The 19,591-nt window shown below is 45.2% G+C and overlaps 1 protein-coding gene across 10 annotated transcripts in view; it reads right to left on the reverse strand.

The window, feature by feature from the left end:
- The window catches only part of DTNA (dystrobrevin alpha), a 980,878-nt gene that overhangs the window by 197,759 nt on the left and 763,528 nt on the right, over window positions 1-19,591 (reverse strand). For 4 of the 10 annotated variants that reach the window (XM_085605673.1, XM_085605674.1, XM_085605672.1 and 1 more), the window contains one exon: window positions 11,041-11,130. The exons of the other annotated variants lie outside the window; for them this stretch is intronic. In XM_085605673.1, coding sequence (XP_085461799.1) covers window positions 11,041-11,130 — 90 coding nt within the window. The remainder of the gene's footprint in view (window positions 1-11,040; window positions 11,131-19,591) is intronic. 10 annotated transcript variants of the gene reach the window in all.

Here is a 19,591-nt window from a genome sequence, read left to right on the forward strand (position 1 = left end):
GTTCGGTATTTGGGGTTCATGTACAGTGATAGCGCAGAGGTCTTTCCTCTCACTAATTTACAATTAACACAGAAATGTTTTGTGACACTACTTTACATGGAAATGACAAAACGTGTGTTAGGCTACACATTTCATGAAATGACAAAACGTAATTCTGATTTAGATACTGCATTGCAAAGGCATGCAGAATGTTAAAAATAAGTTTATGTTACATTTAATAGTCAATAAGTAGATGGGAATTTTAACACTTTAATGACGTGATCTTGAGATTAATGTGATAATAACGATAACAGAAATTCATATGTGAGAATTAAACACTTCACGTGTTAAGGACGAATAGTATTTTGGAATGTGTAGCGTGGACTCTGAAAATGACAAAAGAAAAGTCAGTGCTACATAAGTTTAGCTAAATTTGAATTTTCGTAAATCTTTCCTTTGATGTGTCTCTAAACATGTATGCTTCAATAACACATAATGTGCAAAATACGTGTTAGTGACAGTGACATTTTCGAAATGTAAGGAGTACCCTATACTTACATGCATCAACTGTAATCTTATTTAAGTAATAGTTATACATATAATTGAAAGATTAATACATTATTCTATGTAATGCAAGATTCATATTTTAGCACAATTTCATCGTGCATGAGCTGTATTTCTTGAAGGCCTTGCTTCTTTTCCCAATATGAATTTATGGACTGAGTAGTCCAAAGCCTACGGGAACTTGTCGTGAGGTGACCACTTGTGTTCTAACTTTCAATTGCTTCCTTTGACATTTGCAGTACAGTTTGATTAGACTCACAACAAAAATGTCACATGCTAGAGCAAATGCTTGAGAACTGACAGACAAAGGATGAGAGCATGAAGCCGTCTACTTTCTGAGTGCCACTTTGTTCATATGACTACAACTATGATGATGGTAAGGAAATCACGAGCTATGGATTACTTAATTCGCTGGATTTGTATACTTTTTACCTACTACATCATCTCATCCTATCGAAAGCGAACAATGAGACAGAGTGGTCCGACAAATTCAGTGATGTCAAGAGGTGTAAACCTGGAACTGATTAAGTATAATTGTCCAGATTTTGGAACTGAGGGGAGAAACTTGCTTACTCATCTTGCAGCACAGAGACTGACAATTTGGACTTCCAGAGACAAAGCGAACTGTGCCGTAATACTGCGATCTGCTGACAGCTGGTATGCTAGCGTAGTGGAACCTTTTCGGCTGAAAGGGTTCGTGCCATACTACTGTGTCATTAAAGATGCAGTGACGGACTGAGACAGGCATTCTGTCTTAATTGAACTGGAAATGGTCATTTGGAACTCACTAAACTCTCTTAAGGGTTTGTATGAGGCACAACGGATTTTTCCTGCAGGCTAATTTTGTTTAAATGACTAATCTCCCTCGGTTGAGGAAGATCAATCCCTATACACTTGGATCTTGCAGAGTTTGCTAATGCTTTATTAATCCTAATGTAATTTAAATATTAGGATTGTATGCTATTCATTAGAAGTTGAAAACTAACATTTTAAGATTTAAACTAACTCTGCTGATTCTAACTCATTATTCACTTGTGGGTAAACCCATTTGACTGGAGTTTCTAACAGAATAACTGTAGCACTTTCCCTTTTTAACCTGTGCGCATACACATATTCTTCTAAGCATTAACACAACAGTTCTTTCTCGAACACCTACCACTCACACGTGACTCGGGTGGGCATTACATCACTTCCGGCTGACGCATACTCATTTAAAGAAAGTGGCCGAGCAGCTCTGCATTGCCACTTACCTCAGCAGCTGCAGAGCTATGTTAAGAGAAAACCGACTGGGTATATTCGGACTCTGCAGTTTTTTCGGGACAATCTGATCATTCTGCAACGCTCTCTGGCGAAACTGGCTTGTTTTAATACAGAACTTGATCATTTCTGCAAAACTCCAGCAACACAGTCCACCAAATCTGGAGAAAATCTGCAAATACCTCTGAGGCTACTGCACTCTGCATTTTTCATGTGAACCATGTTCCATCGGAAGATTCCATTGCAATATTTTTAATTACAAATAGTCTGCAACCGGTTTACTTAAACCATATAAATATTATAATTATTAAAATCTGTCACACTATTATAACACGCTTTATAAAACTGAAAAGTCAAACACAGACTAGAACATACCATGTATTAAAATACATATATATGTGTCCAGCGCCCAAAAATTCATAAACAATTCACCCAGCACCCACTCCACACAATCTCAGGGACCTAATCAAATAATTATCCTTTGTACAGGATTTCCTGATGGGTTTCAAATGCGAACTCTCAACTTTAATTGGCTGATCCTGGGCATGCAACAGCAGAGAAGTGCAGCAGGCACAATGCACCCTGAAGAGGACAAGAGGCATTGCACAGCTGTAAGACCACAGGTGTACCGCGCATTGCACCAGTGAGATCTCAAAATGGCAGCATCACCGTGGTAAACATAATGTATGCTCGTCTTATGTCCGGTGATAGCTCCAAGAGAAGATAGTGCTGAATTTGTAGAGCTTGATAACTGCCAAAATATACCCCCAGAGTTTATTTTACAGAGTAGGGAGACTAGGTCCATGGACCTGGAGCATTTACCAAAGCATGTAGCTACCACCACCTTAAGCGAGCTACATTACAAGGTCTGACTATCAAATAAGGCTTTAATACTTCAAACTTCCAGGATAAAATTGTGCACATTGGAGCTAATGATTTCAGGTCTCTTTATTGACTTGAGGAGTTTATCCTATATGATCTTGAATGATGTCAATGGCAGCTAGTAAAACCCTCAGAGGAAGACTAAGACCCCATTCTTATTTCAGGTCCAACCATTTGAAGCTTAGAAGGCAATTGGGGAAAATGGTCCGGATCCTAGGCAGTCGTGGGAATCCCAGCCATTTTTGAGCTCAGTGGCGGAGTTGGTTGGGAAGCCTACCGATCAGTCGATGTCGAGCCTCCAATTGCAGGGTCTGGCTGCACGGGGGGCTTCTTCATTGGCAGCATTCTGGGAGCAAAAGGAGCTGGACATGAAATGGATTTAGAAGAAAAATATCCAGATGTCACATATGAAACTGGTAAAGATCTGAAACCGCCCTTGCAGCCTGTGGTACAGCCTATGATAATAAAATGATTTTAAAAATACCTATTGGTGGGGCTAGTGAAAAACGAAATTTACATTCACATTTACACACATCTATGTTAGGAATTTAATTCTAAGTGGAAAGGAGAGTTAGCTAGAAGCAACAGAGAAACTGAGAGTGTGAGAAATGACATGCTATATAGTGCTACAACAAGCATTGTGGGGTGCTGAAGCACGTTACACCGTGGGAGAGTGCTTGAAGGGAAGAGTGTTGTTTTTGTAGTGACCTTCTATGGGAAACGCTTGGATGTGTGTTAATGACCAGAGAGGTGCTCTTATTTTGTCATGGAATGCAGTGCCTAGCTGTGTGGTGGATTGCCATGGGATGCATTGCTTAGCAGTGTGATGGATTGCCATGAGATGCGGCGCCTAGCAGTGTGATGGATTGCCATGGGATGCGGCGCCTAGCAGTGTGATGGATTGCCATGGGATGCGGCGCCTAGCAGTGTGATGGATTGCCATGAGAGGCAGTGCCTAGCAGTGTGATGGGTTGCTATGGGGTGTGGCGCCTAGCAGTGTGATGGGTTGTCATGGGATGCAGCGTCTAGCAGTGTGATGGATTGCCATGGGATGCAGCGTCTAGCAGTGTGATGGATTGCCATGGGAGGCAGTGACCAGCAGTGTGATGGAATGCCATGGGATGCAGCGTCTAGCAGTGTGATGGATTGCCATGGGATGCAGCATCTAGCAATGTGTTGGATTGCCATGGGAAGCAGTGCCTAGCAGTGTGATGTATTGCCATGGGAGGCAGGGCCTAGAAGTGAAGGGATGTGGCACCTAGCAGTGTAATGGATTACCATGGGATGCGGCGCCCAGCAGTGTGATGGATTGCCATGGGATGCGGCGCCTAGCAGTGTGATGGGTTGCCATGGGAGGCAGTGCCTAGCAATGTGATGGATTGCCATGGGGTGCGGTGTCTAGCAGTGTGATGGGTTGCTATGGGATGTGGCGCCTAGCAGTGTGATGGGTTGCCATGGGATGCAGCGTCTAGCAGTGTGATGGATTGCCATGGGATGCAGCGTCTAGCAGTGTGATGGATTGCCATGGGAGGCAGTGACCAGCAGTGTGATGGAATGCCATGGGATGCAGCGTCTATCAGTGTGATGGATTGCCATGGGATGCAGCATCTAGCAATGTGATGGATTGCCATGGGAAGCAGTGCCTAGCAGTGTGATGTATTGCCATGGGAGGCAGGGCCTAGAAGTGAAGGGATGTGGCACCTAGCAGTGTAATGGATTACCATGGGATGCGGCGCCCAGCAGTGTGATGGATTGCAATGGGATGCAGCGCCTAGCAGTGTGTTGGATTGTCATGGGATGCGGCGCCTAGCAGTGTGATGGATTGTCATCGGATGCGGCGCCTTGCAGTGTGATATATTGCCATGGGATGCGGCGCCTAGCAGTGTGATGGATTATCACGGAAGGCAGTGCCTAGCAGTTGATGGATTACCACTGAAGGCAGTGCCTAGCAGTGTGATGGCTTACCATGGAAGGCAGTGCCTAGCTGTGTGATGGATTGCCATAGGAGGCAGTGCCTAGCAGTGTGATGGATTGCCATGAAATGCGGCACCTAGCAGTGTGATGGATTGCCATTGGATGGAGCGCCTAGCAGTGTGATAAATTGCAATGGCAGGCAGTGCCTAGCAGTGTGATGGGTTGCCATGGGATGCAGCGTCTAGCAGTGTGATGGAATGCCATGGGAGGCAGCGCCTAGCAGTGTGATGGATTGCCATGGGAGGCAGCGCCTAGCAGTGTGATGGATTGCCACGGGATGCAGCATCTAGCAGTGTGATGGCTTGCCATGGGATGCAGCGTCTAGCAGTGTGATGGACTGCCATGGGATGCAGCATCTAGCAATGTGATGGATTGCCATGGGAAGCAGTGCCTAGCAGTGTGATGTATTGCCATGGGACGCAGTGCCTAGCAGTGTGATTAATTACATGGAAGGCAGTGCCTAGCAGTGTGATGGATTGCCATCAGAGGCAGTGCCTAGCAGTGTGATGGATTGCCATGGGAGGCGGTGCCTAGTAGTGTGATGGATTGTCATGGGATGCGGCGCCTAGCAGTGTGATGGATTGCCATGGGATGCAGCTCCTAGCAGTGTGATATATTGCCATGGGATGCGGCGCCTAGCAGTGTGATGGATTACCATGGAAGGCAGTGTCCAGCAGTGTGATGGATTGCCATGGCAGGCAGTGCCTAGCAGTGTGATGGATTGCCATGGGAGGTGGTGACTAGCAGTGTGATGGGTTGGCATGGGATGTGGCGCCTAGTACTGTGATGGATTGCCATGGGATGTGGCGCCTAGCAGTGTGATGTATTGCCATGGGAGGCAGGGCCTAGAAGTGATGGGATGTGGCACCTAGCAGTGTAATGGATTACCATGGGATGCGGCGCCCGGCAGTGTGATGGATTGCCATGGGATGCAGCGCCTATCAGTGTGATGGATTGTCATGGGATGCGGCGCCTTGCAGTGTGATATATTGCCATGGGATGCGGCGCCTAGCAGTGTGATGCATTACCAAGGAAGGCAGTGCCTAGCAGTGTGGTGGATTACCAAGGAAGGCAGTGCCTAGCAGTGTGATGGATTACCATGGAAGGCAGTGCCTAGCAGTGTGATGGATTGTCATAGAAGGCAGTGCCTAGCAGTGTGATAGATTGCCATTTGAGGCAGTGCCTACCAGTATGATGGATTGGCATGAAATGCGGCACCTAGCAGTGTGATGGATTGTCATTGGATGGAGCACCTAGTAGTGTGATAAATTGCAATGGCAGGCAGTGCCTAGCAGTGTGATGGATTGCCATGTGAGGCAGTGCCTACCAGTATGATGGATTGGCATGAAATGTGGCACCTAGCAGTGTGATGGATTGCCATTGGATGGAGCGCCTAGCAGTGTGATAAATTGCAATGGCAGGCAATGCCTAGCAGTGTGATAGATTGCCATGTGAGGCAGTGCCTACCAGTATGATGGATTGGCATGAAATGCGGCACCTAGCAGTGTGATGGATTGCCATTGGATGGAGCACCTAGCAGTGTGATAAATTGCAATGGCAGGCAGTGCCTAGCAGTGTGATGGATTGCCATGGGATGCAGCGCCTAGCAGTGTGTTGGATTGCCATTGGGTGCTGTGTCTAGCAGTGTGATGGGTTGCTATGGGATGTGGTGCCTAGCAGTGTGATGGATTGCCATGGGATGCGGCGCCTAGCAGTGTGATGGATTACCATGGAAGGCAGTGTCTAGCAGTGTGATGGATTGCCATGGCAGGCAGTGCCTAGCAGTGTGATGGATTGCCATGGGAGGTGGTGACTAGCAGTGTGATGGGTTGCCATGGGATGTGGCTCCTAGTAGTGTGATGGATTGCCATGGGATGCGGCGCCTAGCAGTGTGATGGATTACCATGGAAGGCAGTGTCTAGCAGTGTGATGGATTGCCATGGGAGGCAGTGCCTAGCAGTGTGATGGATTGCCACAGGATGCGGCACCTAGCAGTGTGATGGATTGCCATGGGAGGCAGTGCCTAGCAGTGTAAAGGAGGAGGATGTGTGAGAGATGGGGTGCATATTATGGTTGCAATTGGCAGCAATTGTAGTTTAGTCTAAAGGTTCTGTATGGTGTTTATGGATTTTTATTAAGCTTCACTATCTGCTTCTGATACTATTAACATATGCTACGAGCCTTGCAGCTGTGGGACGTGGCTGGTAGAGACGGGAGGTGGGCAGAAAAGAAAGCAGGTAAGAGAACTACTGCATGGACCGCATCACTGTCACCCCCTATGTGGTCAGACTTACAGGGCAGCCAGTACAGCTTAAAGGCGATGTGATGATCAGGACCAGCCAGGATAGAATACATTAGAGTCTTCCACGGTGCCACCTCAGTGTGATAAATGTCTCCAGCCAAATATCTGATTGGCCTGAGTAGGCAGTTTTCGTGGATGGACACTAATGTTCTTATGATATGGCATAACCCTCAATGGTTGGGATCCATTATGGGTGCTTCTTCAGGACCGACTGGGAAGATTCTTGGCATACAGCTTGCACTGATTACAGTCGGCCATTGTGGTAATCAGCTGTAATGACTCCTCCCCAGTATGTGCACCACTGCTGCCCTCATTCAGATGTAGGAAAGCGATGACACAAACACTGAGGAGATAGGGAAGAGACAGGGCCAGAATAATGATAAAAAGGAAGCTACATCAGGAAACTGTGAGGCAGTGGTAACAGAGAAAGGCAGAAGTAAGAGAAAGGAACTGGGAAGGTGACAGACCGAGAGGGTGAGAGAGTGTGAGAGCAAGAAAAATGGAAAGAGAGGGTGGACAAAAGAAAGGTATCAAAATAAGACAAGAGAGTGGAGAAGAGGACAAAAATGGGATGGAGAGCGCAAGAGAAGGCAGGAATGGTGGTGAGAAGGAAGTCAAGAGAAAAGTGAGCAGTGAAAGAGAGAAACAGCAAGAAAGAGAAGAAGAGAGAAAGAGAGGCATCAAAAGAAAGAGGCTGAAAGTTTTCACGATTGAAGTTGAACGACATGGAAGAGGGGAAAGAAAAACCCTAAAAAACAAGACTTCAGCACATCTGCCTATAGGGACCAGGGACCAGTTACTGTGTCGGTTTTCTCTCAGATTCGCAACACCATGGCACCTCCAAGTCCTGTCGTGATATACATTCTCATTCAGATCCCAGCAAAACTCTATATACGTATTCCTTGTTTCAATTGAGACATATGAGATGATTCCACATTACCAAATCAGTGAGTACTGTTAAAGAGTTACAATATTTTTAAACCTCATGACTCATTGCCAATAAACATGAACTATGCGGTTTAACGCACTGAGGTAAATTCTGAGGTAAATTGTTTGTTACCTAAGAATTTAATTGTTAATGAGCTATTAATGGGTATTAATAATGCCTAGTCATGGGTTAAACACTCCGTTAAAGTTAAAGAGCTGCTCCATACCTACAACTGAGTTAGCATCTTAGCCTTACTCATCGAAGAGATGTTTAACATATTTAAAAGTGAGACTCTGAATAGTCAATACACTGAATTAGGAACTACCTATATTAATGTTTCTGCAACCCACACTATAAATGTAATGTTACCTTATTGACCTCCATCTTCTCCTTCTATGTTTATCCCAGATATTAAGGATTTGATTACTGATCTTTGTTCGAACCATGCTCTATGTATCATATTTAAGGAGACATAAATTTACATTTTAAAAATCCTACTGATTCTTCAATAACTCATCTTCTCTCTCATTGTAAGAGTATCGCTTTTGTTCAACATGTGAACTTGTACATATGTGAAGATGGCCACAATTCTATTTATGCTTCAGTATTAGACCATCAAACTTACACGGACCATTTTCTAGTGCCTTTCAAACTAATAATATGCAACAAACAAAATCTGCCATCTGGAAATTTTTCGCTCACTAGGAAATGGCAAAGACTAAGGGAAGATAAACTTGCGCACAGCTTTTACTTAAAACTTACCTGCCCCAATAAAAATGACACTGCCTAACTGGTGGCTTCTCGTTGTTAATGATATAGACCCTTTAGTTAGGTGTAAAAAGTCAGACAAAAGCAAACTCTCTCTCTAGTTCTCCTCTGACCTCACCAAACTTAAATTAGAAGTTAGACAAGCAGAAAGGAGGTAATGTCAACATACTCTTCAGAATCACAAACATTTTACATTAATACATTGTTAATCTACAAAAGGGCTTTCTATTCTTCTCACAAAGATTATTCCAACCATTTTCCCACCCTAAAGGAGACCTTTAAGGTCATCAATGAAATTATCAATGGCCAGCCCTAATGTTCCCGCCCCATTGCTTACTCCAGATTTTGTAATAAACAGAAACAATTGTTCACAGACAAAATTGTTAAAGTCCAGAAGAGTATACAAAATAATATTTCCTTTTCTACTGACAACAACTTCAGAGGCCTCTGGCCCAATGTAGGACTTTTGGCTATGCTAATCGGTCCCTTAACACTGACTTACAAGGCTCCTCAGAAACAATACACATTCCCCCGATACATCGAGTGCAGGATTGTATCAGGAAATGTAGATCTGACTCCCCTTCCAAGCCCATTCCTATAAAAAAAAGTTTTGAAGAATGTATCAGAGATAAATAAATTCATCTCTCAAATAATCCCTGAACACTGGTATGGCACCCTTCAAACTCAAGCAGGGCACAATTGAGATATTGTTGAAGAAAGAAAAGCCAATTTGGATCGGATCCAGAAGAGGTACTGAGTTATCATCCCATCACTCTTCTCCTTGCTACAGACAAAATGTAGGAGCCTATTGTTGCCTTCCAGCTTTCTTCCTTTATCAAAGGTCATGTCTTATTAGATGGTGCTCAGGTTGGTTTTTAGAACTAATCACAGCACTGAGTCAGCCCTCTTGGTAGTGCCTTAAGATCTCAAAACTAACTGACAGAAATTCCACCTGCGCTTTAATTTTGTTAGGCATCTCAGCTGCCTTTGACACCATAGATCATTAAAACTTCAGCTGCTAGGTTGAAACAATACAGTGTCAAAGGCACTGCCCTTGACTGGTCTATAATCTTATCACTTGAAGATCCCAAAAAGTGAAGATCCACAACTTTTCTTTTCAGCTGTTGTTCCTAGCACGGGAGTCCCCCACGGCTCCGTTCTTGCCTCCTCCTTTAATGTCTATGTGCTTCCTCCAGCACTTCTCATTAGGAAATTCTGGTGCTCATTATAAACGTACGCTGATGAAATGCAGCTCTTTTTTCAGATCACTGAGCAAGGTTATCAACCCGATACCTTGATGAGCTGCCTTTGAAACGTCACAAATTGATGAGAAGATGGACGTCTTGTTAGTGGGCAGAAACAAGGCCTTATTTACTTGATCCCTTTTCTATTCATAAGAATGTGATCAAATAACCAGGTGTGAAATTAGAAGTTCATCTTAAACTGGATTCTCACATTTCTGCAGCAGTCTTGAACTGCATCTTATACTTTCGTAAAGTAAGGCCTGTGCTCCCACACATGTTTCCAAAGAAGGTAGACACTTGGTCATTTCAGCTATCATAGGTGCAAGGCTGGATTACTGCAATTCTCCCTAGTTTGGGATATCTATGTTCCAAATCCACAGGCTTCAAGTTATTCACAATCAAATAGCAAGATTGATGGCAAAGGATGACTGTTTTTAGTCTGCCAGCTCTATTCTCCAGAGGTTACACTGGGTTTCTATTCAGCAGATAATTTTCTTTAAGGCTTTGAGTATCCTGTTTAAGGATCTGAACAAGTCTTTTCTTGGCTTCCTTAGCTCAAGGGCAAAAGATTAAGTGCCCTTGGATCTTTTCAGTTCACCAAAGCCAACCGATTAGTTGTTGCACATTTTAATAAGTCTTCCTGTGAAGGTACGTCTTTGCTGCACTGGATTTACAGCTTTGGAACAACCTCTTTTCTGTTGTAAACGACTCAGACACTTTCCTGATCTTCAGGAAAAGACTTAAACCTCAACTCTTTACTTTGTAACCATCATCATCATTCGCGCTCCTTACTGTTTGAGCACCAAAGGACCTGTGGGCGGTTGTTGCGCTTTATACATTTAAATGAACAAAGCATAGCATAAGAGACTAAGGGAGAGGGAGAGAGCAAGTGGAAGCAAGGGAAAGTGAGTGAAAGAGACCAAGTAAGAAACAGAGAACTGATACCAAATTGATAAACCAGGTTATAAGATTCAGGATATTGGTGAAATATAGGCAGGATACCATTGAAATGGAGCAGTTGAAATCATGTATTCTTGGGTAAGTTTCACCGACAGAAATAAGACTGCGTGGACTGGACACTTATGGTTTAGTACATCCTATGCCGGCTACAGTGGTTAGTGTTTTAGTTCTTCTTTACTGACCGTGAATTGTCGTGCAGCTGATTTGCAAACAGCTTTATAAAAGAATGCTCATCAGCCAGGGGACTGCTGCTATTTACCCCCTCCTGTAACCTGAATAATTCAAACAATAAAGCCAGGGGTTAAATCTGTGCCAGCATGCAGACAGCTTTCAATGCAAAACATGCTTGGCAATTAACACAAAAATTATGCGCCAAAGCTTGACAGAGTATAAAGAACATTAAAACACAATAGAATGCAAACATACGCATATAATAATCGATCCGAATATTAGTAACGTGACCAGGTGACTCCATATCCAAATTCCCCTGTATCCGTTTAAACAACCTAATGCAATCTGGGTGTTGGAGTCCTATACCACTTCCAATGAAGGAACACACCTGAAAACAATGATGTATAAAAGCTAAGTTCAAGACTGGAGCATTGCAACCTCAATGACAGGGAGTCATCTCGTAACCTTAAACTTTCAGCAACAAAGCCACAGTATTGTTAGGGAGCAAAAACCACATTTCACATTACAAGGTATGGCAACATCTAAACACACCAAGGAAGCAGTCGACTCACCTGCTGCATTATATTCTGTGTTTATAAAAATAGCAGACTGAGTTAAAATAAACAATGCCTTACCAGCTACGGACATGACCGTCATTAAAAACCATTACCAGAAGAAGCCTAAATATTCAGAATATGATTACATTGGTTCTACAGGCTTCAGGAATGTTAGTTAATAGCCTTCATTCAGTGGCCAACAACTTAAGATATTTTAAATGTTCAAGGTTTTAGAGCATTCAAGATTTTTAACTGCAAGTTTGAGATTCTAGTGTATTGATGCCATTTTGAGGTTTTAGAGCATTCCAGATTTTGAAATTGCTGCTGATGAGAGCTGAGGTTTTTAGGGTGTTTGAGACTTTAAACCTAGTGCCTAAGTGCAGTTTTAGAGCATTCAAAATGTTAGTGCAGTTTTTTTAAATTTAAAATTTGATTTGTGTTTAAGATTTCAGAGCATTTGAGGATTTAGTGTTTGAAATTTCAAACCTGATAATGAAAACAAGATTTTAGAGCATTCGCGCTATTGAACCTGATGCTAGTTTGAGATTCTGAAATCATTACAGGTGACAGGTTTAAAGAGGATACAAGATCTGTAAACAGATGCTAGCTCAAAATTTGTGAGTATTCAAGATTTCACAACTGAAGCTCCCGAACAGAAGAATTTTGAAGCAGGAGGTTTATTGGAGGTCCTAGTATATAGGAACATCTCTGAATTTTCAGTAAGAAAATGGATGTTGCTGAGTATCACATCAAAGTTTTGAGTTTGCATCAAAATTTGTACCTAAGAGATTCAATTAGTGCAGCAAAGACTGAGATCTGAATGCTTATATTATTTTCACCTCTGGACCAAAGCCAGACCAACATGCTTTGTCTCCTTCAAGGCAACGAGACCTTGACATCCGCTTTTCTATAAACAGTCTGAACAGTTTTGTATTTGTAAATTGTGGCCTACATCTTCAACAAGCTTAAAGGAGCAATTTGAGTGTATGCGCGTAGCAAATTTTGACTGTTAATAGATACTTGTATTGAATTTCAAAGAAATATTCTCGTAAAATGTTTTAGAGTAATAAAAAACAGCACATAATATTAAAAAGAAAGCATCATATAACAGAATGCAATCCTATCTACAACAAGGTATAAAGTTCTTTACAATGCCAACAGTCAACAATGAGTTCATTACACTGCCAAGAGTTAAAGCAATCTGATAATACTACTAGAACAGTCACCAACCAATTCAACAATAAATGTTAAAAAACTAAATTTAAAACTTGTGAGATCAATTAACTAAATAAGTGAACTATAGCAAGAAACTACAATCTAAAACTAAAACATGAATAAAAATTAGAAAAACTGTAGATCACTAAAAAGGTTCTACTTTGGGCAAGTAACAACCAAGGGCAACTCCAATGCCAAAAGAAAATAGAATGTTTAAAGCTTTCTGTCTGGTGCGACCTCCATATTTTAAAAATATAGGATTTAGATAGAAACAGCGACCACCATATGTCTGAATCTGCTTCATAACACCTTTGATTTGCCAAGATGGATTAGTCTGAATCCTACTTCTCATAATTTGACTTCTTAATGTTTTAGTGCGAATTTCTGACAAGTAAGAAAAAATGCCTCCAACACCAAACTGCAATTCTAGCTTACCAGGTGACAACCAAAGCCTTAACTTTGAATGTAGAGCAGTTTAAAGAATTAAAAAAATTCAGGCCTTGGGTTTTAGCGAGCAATTTCCAAGAGGGAAATGAGAAAGTCTAATCTATGTTTTCAGTTCGTAGGAACTGAAAACTGTTTTCTAAACAAATATTTTCAACACAGTCCCACACAGCCGTGGGATCTAATGATAATAATTCAGTGCCATAAAGGGCTTGGGGTAATAACTTCTCTAAGCTAGTTTTTTTAACGGGACAAATGAGTTAACACAATATTTATAATCAACCCTCTTAAGAACATCTATTATAGCTAAAGAGAATATTTTAAAACGAATAAATATAGGTCTCAATTAAGGTTATCAGCAAACTATAAGCTGAAATATTTATAACTTCTATAATTTCTTACCTATTTTAGAGGTTTTTTCAGGGAACAATTTGGAATTTCTTAATTCTCTTGAAAAAAAAATCAAAGTTTTAGCCTTTGCTATGGTAATAGTTTGTTGATGGAGTATTAATCATTTAGGGCACTGATTTTCCTTTGAAGGCAACCAGTTAGTAGTCTAATAAAATCAGGTCATCAGCATACAGTAACCACGGGAGAATCTCATTACTGATTTTGGGTGGAAACGGATAGGTCGCTGCAATCTTATTTGGAAAGTCGTCCAAAAATAAACTAAAAGAAAAGGGGGCCAAGATACAACCCTGCCTCAAACCGTTTTCAATCAGAACCTTAGAAGAGAGGGTACCACTGATATTAAGATTGACTTGTACTCAATTTTGTGAGTGAAACACATGAATAATGTATAAAAGACCTTCATAAATCTTATAGTCTTGAAGTATGTACCTCAGCAAATTTCGATCCACAGGCCAAAAGGTGCACAATGATTGACAAAGCAGCATCGAGGCTTTTCAACTGCCTCTATTACTCTTCTTGATAAATCCCAATGAATAAAACAATGTTCAATTGTCAAATGGTTATGTCTAAAACCTTCCTGTTCCCTAGGGATTAGGTTCTCACTGGAAATCCATTTTCAAAACACTGTAGTACTGTTCTCAGAAAAATCTTAAATGTGGTGTCCAGGAAATTTAACCTATAATTTGCTGGGTCAGTTTGGCCACCCTCCTTTATTATAGATGTTAGAATTATTCTATTCCAGGAACACGGAATGGAACCGTGAATCGTTACCCACTGAAAGAAGTTCCTGAGTAAGTAGGCCCACCAAAAAGAATGAGTTTTGAATAAAATTGCAGGAAGTTATTTGTTCCTCAAGTGTGAGTTAGTTTTAAATTCCCAATCATTTCAGACAAAAGGACAGTTTCCTGCAGTAGTAATAGAACAAGGCAAGGGTTATAAATCCCATCTTCTTTAAGGGATACAATCCTTGGTCCTTGTTGTATAGACCATTAGTACGAGTTACTTACCCTTGGTAACGATGTATCTGGTAGAGACGATTCTAGCCGCAGATTCCTTCACGTAGAATTATCCCCAGGCGTGAGACTGGATCTGGAAAACTTTCTTGCCCAGCATCCCGGCACACCGGGGGGACGGCATCACGCGACTCCGCCCAGCTGTCATCCGCGTACGTTATGTCAGCGAGGTCACATAAATCCCACCCATGTCAGTTTTCTTCTGAGAACTTTTCCGCACCACAACACAGGGAGCGACAAAACTCCAAGACATCCCAAACACAGAGTGTGACAACCCCCATCAGGAACAAGGGCAGCGGCACAGCCAAAAGACCCCAACCTCAAGGATCGCAAAGTGCCAGAAGCACCAACAAACCTATCCTCCCATGTGACTACGGGGAGGAAAAAAGGAAAGCCTGACAGAAAGAGAGAAAGAAGACACAGCTACCCGCAGGGAAGCGAGTGCAAAAGACCAAATCACAAGCCCTCGCAGAACAGGGAGGAAGGGCGGGCTGTGAAGGAATCTGCGGCTAGAATCGTCTCTACCAGATACATCATTTCCGAAGGTAAGTAACTCGTACATCTGATAGAGACTACTAGCCGCAGATTCCTTCACGTAGAATAGATACCCTAGCCATACCCAAGGGGAAGGAGGGTCTACGAGAGGACCCCACCCACTGGGGCATAACAGAGGGCCGCACGGGGGCAGAGTATGGAAACAGGACGAGGAGCCCCGTGCCCCCAGGCAAAGGAAAAAGAAGAAGAGAAGAAGATAGCCTGCCCTCACTCAGCAGAGGAAACAAGGCAAGGCGCAAGGAGGCCAAACACTCCACGCCCACGGGAGGCAACAAAACCTCCGCCCAAGGCCAAGGCAAGGAAAGGAGCACCGAAGGAGAAGAGTAACCTAAGGACTCCAAGGAGAAGAGGCAGAGCAAAGGCAATCCCAGACAGGATGGCGCCAGCAGCAAGAAGAAGGCGGAAGCCGAAAAGGGGAACTCAAGGTCACCCAGGAAGATTCATCCAACGCCCCGCAGGGACAAACTGCGCCTGCAAGAGGATCCAGAAGCCAGGGACCATCCCCCTCACAGGGAGAAGAGGTAGAATCGAGTGCAAGGCCCACTGGAAGCAGCAGAGAAGGCAGGATGACAGTCCCACTAAAGCCCAAAGATGGCACAAAGGTGCAGAAAGAACAAGAGGGCGGCACTGGCAAGCTCCGCCAGATGCCAGGGACACCACAGAACGAAACAGTCAAGCAAAAAGGCGAAGAAGAAGGTTGCATCCGCAACATACCATAACGCCACAAAGAGCCGAAGCCCGCAGGCGACCACAACGCCCCAGCACATATCAGGGCTATATAACAGCCAACCCTGCCCCACATAGGGCATGTCATATCCCAAGACATGGGAACCTCTTAGGAAGAAACTTCCGCAGCGGAGGGCAACAAAAAAGACCTGCGGCAAAAAATCCCGCAGGAGGCTGATCAAGCAGCCAATCTCAGGCCCAGCATGGTGTAAAAAACCCAAAGGAAAAACACACAGTCAAAAAGGGCTGGCCAGCAGCCAACAGAACCACAACCTCAGCCAGACAACCGGTGCGACCTGCCCCAACGGAAGAACAGCTCCAAGAACCAGATCAACACGCAGGTCACTGAGAAGAAGGAGGGGGGAGGAGGAGGTGGAGGATGAAGCCCTGCCAAGAACCTCTGGATGGCTGAGTCCGCAGGAGCATGGAACAAAAGAGCACCATCGAAGGGAAGGTCCACCAGCTGTTCTCGAACATTCTCTGGGAACACACTGTCTCGAAGCCAGGCATGACGACGAAGGGCAACCGAAGAAGCCATGGCACGGCCCAGCACCTCCGAGATGTCCAGAGTGGAGCGAAGGAGAAACGCTGCCAGCTCCGACCATCCAAGACATGGTGTCTCAAATCCGCACAGGCACCCTCCTGAGAAGCGGCAGACATAAGGGACTCCGCCGAGTCCCAAAAGCAAGAAGTGGCCCTAGCCAAAACACACAGTGTGTTAAGGGCCCGCAGAGCAGCACTGGTTGAGGCAAACATATTGCACCCCCAGGAGTCCAGCCAGCAGGCCTTCCGTGACGGGAGACAACAGCAGCGGCAAAGCAGGAAAGACAGACTGCAAAAGGGGGCCTCTGGTGAAGGGTGAAGAGAAAGGCACACCGGATCACGTGGTGCTGTATGGTGGAGGTGCAAAAGGTGCTGGGGCACCGGGTCACCCATGGCGGGACGGCCCCAAGTCCCCAAGAGAGAAGAGTGGAGTGAACCCTCGAAGGGAATCAACAGTTCCCTACCACCAGAGCCCTGATGGAGAACCTCCAGAATATGATCTGCGGGGAAATGGGTAGCTGGATCACCCATGTGCAACATTCCCACAGCCATGGAAACAGCGCGGGCGAAAGCTGCACCCGCCTCCGTAGGGCCCCGCGGAGGGGAAAGCAGCTCCTCGTTAGGTGACGGCTGCAATCTAAGGCAGCCATCCCCCAAGCCAACCGGGCGAAGGAAGGGCCAAGGCCGAAAGGAAGGAAAAGGGACCGATGAGTGGGGGACTTGCGGCTCCTCCGGCGGTCGCGGAGACGGCAAGGAGCCGCCTTTAGACGACGTCGGGAAAAAAGCCATGACACGGCGGCCCGTCTCCGGCGAGGATGACACCAGCAACCGCCGAACCTCTGGAGAAGAGGAGGCGTCCGAAGACGAGTCAATGACCCGACGTCGGCCCGACGCCAAAGAGGCCGCAACCTGAGGCAGGACACCGCCGCCGACCGGCGCCGGAGGAGACGCCGGGGCGACCTCCGACACAGCACATGGCGCAGGAGACCGGAGCTGGACCAGAGCCGGAGCGGCGCCGGCACGGCGCCGACCGGACTTCCGGCGAGGCAGCCTCCTGCGCGGAGGGACGAGAAGGGCCCAGGGAGGGGATGAGGAGACCCCCGCCAGCCGCGACTCGTGACAGGGTGAGACGGGCCCTCCGCTGATCCCTGCGGTGCCGCCAGGGCCAGCAGCTGCCGGCGCCGTAACCTCGGCCTCGGACAAGGCCGCCGCCCGTCCAGAGGACCAAGAGGGGCTTGGGGGTGCAACCCGAGCCCCGGCGACCTCCTGCAACACCACAGGGACTCCCGCGGGAGTTTGCTGCGAAGCAGAGGCACTGTGGTCCGAAGGAGGGACCCCCGAAGGGCTGCACCCCAATGGCACCACATCCTCCGAGCCTGGATCCGAACCAGTCGGTGCTGGGGCTGGAGCCGCCGGCGACACCGCGGAGGGCCGTGCACACTGCAAGGGATCCGCTGATGTCCCAGGAGGGGAAGGAGGAGGAGGACAAGCCAGCGAGGCCTGCAAAGCCGCCGCATATGTCTCCATCTGGACTCTGGTTGCCCCCATGCCGGGAAACGGCGGATAAGGGGACGACACGCTGGGCCGCACCAACCGCGGAGAGCAAACGCCCCCGACAGGCCAGAACCCGACCCTTGGGGACAAACTGCAACACTTACCAAGAGGTGAGTGGCGCACTTGCGACCTGGGAGAAGATCGAAGCCAGCGAGGGAAGCCGCGGGTCCGAGAACCCTCCTCAGGGGCCGGGCGAGATGATGACGCCGACCTGGACACACGAGCTGAAAGAAGTTTCATCCGGTGCTCACGCTGGGACTTCGGCTTCACCTGCTGGCACGCCTCACAATAAGTGGAGTCGTGGTGTTCCCCCAAACACCACACACAGATGGGGTGAGGAACCGTCGCTGACATGAGGTGGCCACACGATGAACAAGTTTTAAAGCCTGAAGGCATTCGCACACTGTTCCCACACATGCAGCAATAGCATAAGGGAAAGGCCTAGACTGGCCCAGAGCACAAACCGGATCCACGTTGCACGCGGAAAAGGAAAAAACGGACGTAGGCGCGCCAGGGTGGGACTTATGTCATCTCGCTGACGTCACGTACGTGGACGACGCCTGGGCGGAGTCGTGTGATGCCGTTCCCCTGGCACGCAGGGATGCTGGGCAAGAAAGTTTTCCAGATCCAGTCTCACGCCTGGGGATAATTCTACGTGAAGGAATCTGTGGCTAGTAGTCTCTATCATGTATGTGAATACACCTGCATTCATGGGGAATTGAGCCTTCAAAGCTTGTTGGTGAAAAAGTGATTGCCTTGTTTACTAAAGAACAAAATTTTTTACTATTTCCTACATTAACGGCTGAAAACATTTGGAGGCAGCAGGAATTATAATATTCAAATCTCTTTTGTAAAATAAGACAACAGTAGCACCTTTTCAAGGTTTTTCCATTTTCTACTATTTGAGAATTCTTATCATTAAGGATTTTAGAATGAGCCAAATTAAGTTTATTCCTAAATGTCTGAAATTCTGAATTAAACCAACCCATTTGTTGTATATTTTCCTCTTGGGATGACAAAATGAATGGTGACTGTTTTGGTTTTCAAGATGTGAGAGACATTAATGATCATACATTCATACCAAGTTAGATCATAAGTCCCCTATCAAAGGGATACTGGTGGACTGGAAACTAATCTTAAATTCACAGAGATTATTGTCTGTAATTTGGACTCCTCAATTGGAAGCATATGGATGTAAATTTTAAAATTGGAACCACAAAATTAGCACTAACAATATTGGAAGGGTTTAAGAGCCAGATCATCACATATCGCAAAAAGAACCACCCTGAAAGATTTAACGATGTTAAGATGTTCTGCAGATAGGCAAATAAAATCAATCTGCTCTTTTGGTGCCAGTGTATAACAGTTGGATGAGCAGGGCTATATTTAAGAAAGTGACCATCTAGCTTTACTAAATTACGTTGTGCTAACAACAAAAGTATTTACTTGGCTTTTAATGAGTGAGCCAAGATGATACTATTATCTCAGGTATTTTGAATGAGCGAATCGTTTCTGCAAGTACACTGTCTAGGTGGTTTAGCCGA

The sequence above is a fragment of the Triturus cristatus genome, chromosome 5_1, assembly GCF_964204655.1.
Source record: "Triturus cristatus chromosome 5_1, aTriCri1.1, whole genome shotgun sequence".
In the NCBI taxonomy this organism is placed as follows: domain Eukaryota; kingdom Metazoa; phylum Chordata; class Amphibia; order Caudata; family Salamandridae; genus Triturus; species Triturus cristatus.